Genomic DNA, 8,838 nt, shown 5'->3' on the forward strand with positions numbered 1-8,838 from the left:
GTAAATTTGACTATAGCTTGAACTAAACTGCAGGAAGGTAGAGCTCCATATGCAGGATTGGTCAGATCTAAGCTATAAAAAATAAACTTTCAACACATTTACCATCAAACTTTAAAGCATTTGAACACTTTTATTATAAGCACTGATGCTAAATAAAATGACATTTATATTAGACTCACATTTAAAACAATCATCTGGGTTAAGATGATGCAGAAAAACATAATTTTTTAATCCCAAAAATACATTCAAACGTATGTGCTTTGTTAAAAAAACACTCTGATTTCAGTGGAGGCTCTTCACAACAGCAGACCAGCTAACTCTTCATTAACTCTAAAGCCGAAACATACCAATGGGTGAATCTCACAGATATGGATCAGTGTCATATTGCATCACTTTTATGGACCATTATGATTCTGTTACAGTATCCGTGATCTAGCTTAAGCAAAAATATGCATAAATTAAATTTAGCACATTATATACGACCTGACAATAAGTTTCATTATTTAAATATAATGTATTGGTTTTAATTTCCCTTTTTTAAGGGGGAGATGTAATATGATCCAGACCTTTCTTGACAGTTTCCATGAGATTCTTCCTAAAACTAAATCTGTAATATGTTTAGAAAGCGGTCTGTCTGCTGGAGGTGCTACTGAATCACGCTGCGGTCCAACAGCTGCTCTGGTGGCACAATTATTTTGAGCGCGTGATCCAAAGCCACTGCCGTAAGACCCCAGACGCGATGCTTAGGGCTGTGAAACACTGGGAGTGTGTACCCGTAACGATCTCCGGTGCGGAAGTGTGTGTAGCCTCTGTTTTGAGGTTGACATAAATGCTCAAATGTCACTGTAAAAATCTCTTCCACCTGTCAAATGTAGAGATGCAGTGTTACTCCAACCTTATCTGAGGACAAACAGACTTGTTTGATTTTAAAGAACTGAACAGATTGTGATGGGAATGGGATGTAAACTGCACTCTACCTCACTTGGATTAGGCTGAAAAGAGAGCTCCTCCAATGGTCCAAGATTGGCTATTACAGGTGCAATCATCATTCCAGACTGCAAATTAGGAAAAAAAAACATGCATTCAACTGGAGATTTTCACTTTAGAAATACATTCAAGTACACTGAAAAGAGTTCAATGAGCATTCATACCCTTAAACACACTGTATGGATTGAAAACCATAGCATCTGTCCATTTCCATCTTGTCAAATCAGTACAAGCTTTAAAGTTGCAATGTAGTGGATTACAAGGCATCGGATTATTGAAAAGAAAAAAAAAACTAGAGCAGGACTTGGTTCTATGCTGTTGCTGATTGGATGTTGAGATTTGGGTGCAACACTAAAAAGTGTATGCAGATTAGTGTGAGCTTGCAGGGGTGAAAGTTTGAGCAGACAAAAATCACTGGAGAAATCCTGCATACATCACCAGAGAGATGACTATCATTTTCTGATCACTGACAATTTACAAATGCTAGTTTTGAGAAAAAGCTCTGTTCATTTTCATTGTTTTGTTGAAACATGCTCTACAGGAGTATAGGCTGGATTGTCCCATTTAACAATGCTCAGTTCAACCATTGCAGCCTCTGCAATCCACATCCTTTATAGAGTATAATAAGTCACCTCAATAATAACATATTTAATTTTAGTTCACCTGAATAATAACATATTTAGTAATATCAGAAACATCTGGATGTAACGCAACCGTACCAAGTTTTAACTACAGTTTTTTTTACTGCCAGACCAATGCAAGAGTGCACATGAATGATGTTCAATCAGAATGTAAGTTTGCTGCACACTGGCCAAGCACTTATGTCTGCATTCACATACTTGAGAAAAGTATGTTCCCTATTGAATGGTCTGTCCTATTGCGTCAGCTTTGATGTTATAGGGAAACTCCTGTTTACCTTGTTACTAAAGCCTGATTTGTTCACGTTTGTGTAGCTGCACAAACCAATGGCACTCAAACCTGCCGAAAGGAGGGGCGTCAATCGCTATACAAGTCAACTCAAAGTGCTGTTTCATTAGAAACCTTCAGCGACAAGATCATCTCTTCGCTGACTCTGCTATCAGGAAGGAAGAAGCTAGAGGTTACAGTAAGCTTTCCCTCTGAAAGAGGCGGTTGCTGCCCACCTGTGTCCACCATCGACCCTTGGATTAAAAGCTCATGCAGCACAATTACCTAAACCCTGGTGGACGACACTGGCCTTGGCCAACAGGCTCAGTGCTGCATACAATAACAGTACTCCAGGTGTTCCAGGCCAAGCTTCTCCGAACTATGGACGAGTCTGGCTAGGATACTAATGCCTTTAAGGAGCTCTGCGTGTTACCAAGGCAATGGCCCAGGCAACTGGCAAGCCCATGGCCAATCTGGTGGAGCTGGAGTGCCACCTTTGACTGAACTTAACCAAGATCAGGGACAATAAAAAAAGGTCGCCTTCCTCGACTCGCCAGTCTCATTTAAAAGACTGTTTGGCTTGGAAAGCTAGCCCGGATGTGCCATGCTAGATTCTAAATATCATAGAACAAGGATACTTGCTTCAGTTCACTCACAGGCCACCTTGTTTCAGAGGTATTATTCAGACTTCAGTACAGGACAGCGAAGCTCACGTTCCCCGGTCCAAGGTACAAACACTGCTTGCAAAAGGAGCTGTGGAAAGAGTTCCTCCAGCAAACAGCAAGTAAGGCTTCTTCAGCCGCTACTTCCTCATTCCCAAAAATGATGGCAGGCTCAGACCCACTCTCGATCTCAAACATCTGAATTGCTTACTTATGTTAACTCTGAAGCAGATCCTTACATAAATATGTCCCCAAGACTAGTTTCTGTCAGTGGATCTGAAAGATGCTTACTTTTACATCCAAATAGCCCCCCCATCACAGACCATTCTTGAGATTCGTATCTGAGGGAGTGGCCTATCTATACACAGTCCTGCCAGTGGCGCCATTCAAATTAGGGACTTCGTGTCCCCTCATAGCTTTTCAGAGGATGCTCAGCCTCATCCCGGCCTCCTCCTCTGTGATTTCTCTGGGCCTGTTCAATATGCCGCCCCTCCAGTATTGGCTCAAAGCCTGTGTTCTGTCCCAAGCCTGGCACCTTGGCCGGTTTTACGTCAGGGTAATCCACTGCTGCATAAAAGCTGTGGCTCCTTGGACAGCTTGACTGTTTCAATTGGGTGTTGAGTTGGACTGACCTCCAGAAGGAAGGTAGTTACGACAGATGCCTCCAACTTGGGTTGGGGAGCTCTGTACGAGGGCGGACTGGCGTTTAGCTCCTGGTCAAGCCTGGAGCAACGGCTACACATCAACTACCTTGAAATGATGGCAGTTTTTCTGGCCCTAAAAACCTTCCCTGCCAGCCTTAAAGGGGCAACACATCCTGGTCCATTCAGAAAAAAACGGTGGTAGCCTACATCAGTCACCAAGGCAGTCTCAGGTCACGCTCCCTTCACAGTAGAGCTGCACGATAAATAAAAATGAAAATCGCAGTTACTATTAGGCAGAAGCTGCGATTGTCATGCATATCTTTCAGTGAAGCATGGTTCTGTGATCAGCAGTAAATCTTCATCCGAAGGCCAGAGGGTGTTCTTGCGCGGAAACTTCAAATATGCTCGGATAAGAAACCCAGGAAATGCCGGAAATCACTGCAGTTGAATAAACAGAAGATTTAATTGCTTTCACTGATTCAATGTGACTAATAAACACATGACTACGACAATATATGGTTTATCTGAGTTCTTATTTTCATTATAACAACGTATATTTATAATGCAATGCCTTTATCATTGCTTAGAATACTATAAAATATGTTGTGCCTTATTCTGTGTAAGAAGCCACATCATCTCACAGAAGGATTTATTTCAAACACTCGACTGACATTATGAAGTGAGTTTGAAGTAAAAACGTTATTAAATGTGGTATTTTCACATGCTTCAGATGTACTACAAAGAGCCGTAGTTCACTGAGAAGCTACGCAAACAGCTGTCATTATCACAAACAGACATCCCCGGCCAGAGCTGTGGAGCCTTCATGTTCGTACTTCCGGTCTTGAGTTTGGGCCTAACAACTGTAAAGTCGTCCTCAAACCAAGACACGGCTACATGCCAAAAGTGCTCTCCACTTCAGGTGGTGAGCAGCGTCCCAGATTGCCCAGTTAGTGCCCTCAGAGCATATGTTAAAGGAGAAGTCCACTTCCAAAACAACAATTTACAAATAATTTACTCACCCCCTTGTCATCCAAGATGTTCATGTCTTTCTTTCTTCAGTATGCTTTTGAGGAAAACATTTCAGCATTTTTGGCCTCCTCCTGGGTGTGGTCCAGTGGGATTTCTATTAGTGAGATTTGTGCAGCTGCTGGCAGGTCATCAGGTTCTATAACTTGGACGTCCCTGCCCTGCAGGCATGCATCTTGTCTGCTTAACTTTACCTAATTCCCCTTTTATAAGTGAAAAGGGTTATGCTATGCAGTCTCTGCCTAAACAGCTGGGGTATCATTATGAGCTCACGCTAATAGGAGCCCTCACAAGCGCTCTGGGTGGGTTGGAGCGCCATTGGTATGTGCAGCTACACAGATGTGAACAAATCAGCTGTGCTAACAAGCAGAAAGTGCACACTCACCATATCATGCAGCGGTTTCAGCACACCCCACACTTTATCTTCTGTGATGTGGATTCCCAGCTCCTCACGCGCTTCTCTGAGAGCCGTATCTACAACGGTTCTGTCAGAAGGGTCTTTCTTTCCCCCTGCAAAACTAACACAACAGGGATGAGAAAAGCATTTCAATGAAACATTATTAAAGTTCAGAGGAGCTTTTACCATGCTTTAGAGCTGGACATGGGGGCCTACCTGACATCTCCTTTGTGTCTACCCTTCAGCTTGGCGGATCTGAGGGTGAAGAGGAGCGCGGGATCCCCGCTCACGGCACACAGACACACCAGTACCGCCGCCCAGCTCTTCCCTTCTCGCTTGTACAGAGCAGAGTTGGCTTGCAGCGAGCGTTTGCAGCGAACCTCGTTTCCTGCAGACAAACACTCGTCCATCACAGTCCGCTGATGTGCATTTCTGTGCAGCCCACGAGTTTGGGCAACAGCTCTAAAATGCCTAGTCCACAGGCCTGGGCCGATGTTAGACAACCAGCGGAAGCTGCTTGTGCTATTTGTGCTGTGTTTTAATACACGGTAGCATGTTTGTCTTTTAATACTGCTTTCAGGAGAATTCTGGTATTTCTTCACTTTGCTTTGATTAGTGGGAGAGATGTGTAAAAACCGCAAGAAAGTATTCGGTATGTGTAGCCAGCTCATACAGCCATAATTCATGTGTGTTAACAGAAAATGAGTGCATAACCGTATCGTGGCCTGTGGACATAAATGATTGGAAGAGTCCAAAATAAGAGAGAATCCTCTAGAAACAGGGCAGCGGGTGTGAGGTGTTAAAGCAGTACTGGAGCAGAAGTACTTGTGTTGTTCCCACCACTGAACGTCGTCTCGTCTCAATGCAGAGCGGCTGCAGATTGTCCGTTCATGCTGGATATGAGTGTCTCTGAGCATCAGCACCAGTCTGAGCTGATTTAAGCAAGTCTTAACGTGAGGAGTCCTAAACATCCTGTGAAAACACATTTCAACATTAACAACAAAGCTGATTATCCTGGTTTTATCTGTCTGAAGCCTAAAAGGTGAAGACCGGAGGCATGTGCCAAGATGCTGGCTGAACAAACTCTGGGTTACAGGATTCAAGCTGACAAAAACAAAACAATCCAATCAGGCTTTGCTGGCACCATAATACTGAACATCAACTTTCTCTGTTATCTTAGGCATTGAACCCAAGCTCCTGATTGAGTACATGCACATGATTTTTTTTTTTAATGAAAAATCTTTAGAATGTAAACACAATTTGTGAACAAAAGGGGACAAGGTCTCTTTTGCTCAACAAGGGTGCATTTATCTGATTAAAAATACATTAAAAATGGTACTATTGTGAAATATAATTGCAAATGAAACAACTGTTTTCTATGCAAATACCTGGTAAAATATAATTGCTGTGATCAAAGTTGAATTTTCAGCATCATTACTCCAGTCTTCAGTGTCACTTCATCCTTCAGAAATCAATCTAATATGCTGATTTGCTTCTCAAGAAACATTTCTGATTATTAGCAATGTTAAAAACAGTTGTGCTCTACTTCATATTTTCTGGAAAATATAGTCTGAGTTAAACAAAATTAGAAAATGGGACAAATACATTTAAGGTCAAAAGTTTACATACACCTTGCAGAATCTGCAAAATGTTATTATTTTCATAAAATAAGAGGGATCATACAAAATGCATGCTATTTTTTTTAAATACTGACCTCAATACGATATTTTACATAAAAGACATTTACATGTAGTCTACAAGACAAAATAATAGTTGAATTTATGAAAACGTCCCTGTTTACATACGCTTGATTCTTAATACTGTGTTGTTCCTGAATGATCCACAGCTGTGTTTTTGTTTAGTGACAGTTGTTCATGAGTCCCTTGTTTGTCCTGAACAGTTAAACTGCCCACTGTTCTTCAGAAAATTCCTTTGGGTCCCACAAATATTTTGGTTTTCCAGCACTTTTGTGTGTTTGAACCCTTTCCAACAATGACTGTATGATTTTGAGATCTGTATTTTCACACTGAGGACAACTGAGGGACTCATACGCAACTATTACAGAAGGTTCAAACACTCACTGATGCTACAGAAGGAAAAAACATGCATTAAGAGTGTGGAGTGTAAATTTTTGAACAGAATGGAGATGTGTACATTTTTCTTATTTTTCCTAAATCATATTGTTTCATTTAGTACTGTGCTTCAGAAGCTAGAGAAGATACTTACATGTTTCCCAGAAGACCCTGACCTTCAAATTCAAAACGTTTTCACCCCTGGCTCTCAATGCATTTTGTTTCCTTCTGGAGCATCACTGAGCGCTTGAACCTTCTGTAGTAGTTGCGTATGAGTCCCTCAGTTGTCCCCAGTGTGAAAAAATGGATCTCAAAATTATACAGTCATTGTTGGAAAGGGTTCAACTACACAGAAATGCTGAAAAACCAAATTTGTGGGAAAAAACAAACAAAAAAACAAAAAACACAGCTGTGGATCATTCAGGAAGCAACAGAGTACTAAGAATGAAGTGTATGTAAACTCTTGAACAGGATCATTTTTATTAACTATTTTCTCTTGTGGACTATATGTAAATTTCTGTGAAATATCTTATTCAGGTCAGCACAAAAAAAAAAAAAAAAAAAAAAAAAAAAGAACCATGCATGTTGTATGATGTTTCTTATTTTGTTAAAATAATTAACATTTTGCAACTTTTAACCTCAACTGTTAAATTTCATGTTTAATTGCTTTCTTTTTAAGTATCTGTAGACAAACAAATTAAACATAAAGTCATTAACTTTGTCAGTTTGAAAACTGAATGAGCTGACAAAAGTCATGTCATACAGCAGTGAAACACTGACATTCTCTCACATGCTGCAGTGAGGCTAAATCACAGGAGTGAGGTTTAATAGTAGCTACTTTCAGTGGTTTCTAGCTGGATCGTGCTAGTCATTTATGGTCTTTATTTGGTCTGAATTGATCAAAATGTTACATGAGCTGGACTACCAGCTGGTGTGGTTACAAATGACCTTGATCAAGCGGTTGAGAGGTTGGTAAGCCCACTTGGATAAGAAGCAAAGCAACTGTCAAACATAAATGCAATACACTTAAAAACACTACCACTTCTGCTCAAGATATGAGGGGAAAAACAGGTGAAGTGAAAGTCAGTGCCTTATTGTGTTCAAAAGTTATTAATAACTTAAAATGAATTCCTATAAACACTCAGTCGAACCAAAGTCTAACATGAACTAAGACACAAGCCTTGTGGCATATGAGATCCAAATATTAAAAACCATATATTGACACAAGTGACATTGGTGTCGTTACAACAACATTGAACTTTATAATAATGAATTAGTTCAGTGCATAACGAACATGAGAAAAACATAAAGTGGGGCAAAACAACATCTAGGACATTAACTACTCGTTATCACATATCAACATAAAATGTTAAACAAAAAATTAATCACCACTCATAACTCCACTTATTCTTTTAAATACACGTGGAAACATAACACTTCCACGGCATAAATATAATCCACGGCGATGTGAGAAAATGTTGACTTTAAGTTGAATAAGTCACAATAAAATATTTAGAAAAGGAGGCAGTTTGTTACTCACCTTAAAATGACAAACTCAGCACGATGACGCTTGACGGATGTTGTGACAGAAGCAGCTTCTTCTTCACTGTGTGTTACAATGTTCAACCGTCGCATTTCGCCGCCTACTGGACACACGCACCACACCACTGCACTGCACACAACTGCGGATAAATGAACAAATCAATTATATTACCATTTCACGGTAAATTGACTAAAAAGAGCATGTCTGTGATCATAGGTATTCCCAACTCACAACAAACGTTTAAATGTTGCTCAAAAAGCAAGATCGGATACCGTGGAACATGTGTAACATTGATTTATCATAAAGTTATTCCTTTTAAAACATGTATAAAGCTCATTTTTATTACAACGCACTTGAATGTTTGAATTTATTAGTCACATAACTATATGTAATTAAAATTGATTTAGTTTCAACACAACTCATTTATTCACAATAAAACAATTCATACACATATCATGTTTTATTTGTAACTTTTTACTCTTGTTCTTTTATAAAACCGTCTTGTTCACACGTTTATTCTTCATTTCAAGACTCACTGTGAATTTCGAATCTTTTTTTTTTTATTATTTATTTATTTATTTATTTATTATTATTATTATTA

At 39.8% G+C, this 8,838-nt stretch overlaps 1 protein-coding gene across 3 annotated transcripts; it reads right to left on the reverse strand.

The window, feature by feature from the left end:
- Positions 1 to 111: 111 nt before the first annotated feature.
- Positions 112 to 8,330, reverse strand: nudt8 (nudix (nucleoside diphosphate linked moiety X)-type motif 8). 3 transcript variants are annotated; one of them, XM_051129045.1, is made up of 6 exons: positions 6,428 to 7,052; positions 6,011 to 6,084; positions 4,839 to 5,594; positions 4,611 to 4,743; positions 978 to 1,055; positions 112 to 862 (listed from the first exon to the last, which is right to left on the reverse strand). In XM_051129045.1, the coding sequence occupies exons 3-6, from the start codon at positions 5,591 to 5,593 to the stop codon at positions 647 to 649; spliced, it is 1,182 nt and encodes a 393-aa protein (XP_050985002.1). In that variant the 5' UTR covers position 5,594; positions 6,011 to 6,084; positions 6,428 to 7,052; the 3' UTR covers positions 112 to 646. The 3 variants fall into 3 exon arrangements, with proteins under 3 accessions (XP_050985002.1, XP_050985000.1, XP_050985001.1); XM_051129043.1 differs by lacking the exons at positions 6,011 to 6,084; positions 6,428 to 7,052 and adding an exon at positions 8,235 to 8,330; XM_051129044.1 differs by having other exon boundaries at positions 6,011 to 7,052.
- Positions 8,331 to 8,838: the final 508 nt, after the last annotated feature.

This window comes from Labeo rohita, chromosome 15 (assembly GCF_022985175.1).
Source record: "Labeo rohita strain BAU-BD-2019 chromosome 15, IGBB_LRoh.1.0, whole genome shotgun sequence".
In the NCBI taxonomy this organism is placed as follows: Eukaryota; Metazoa; Chordata; class Actinopteri; order Cypriniformes; family Cyprinidae; genus Labeo; species Labeo rohita.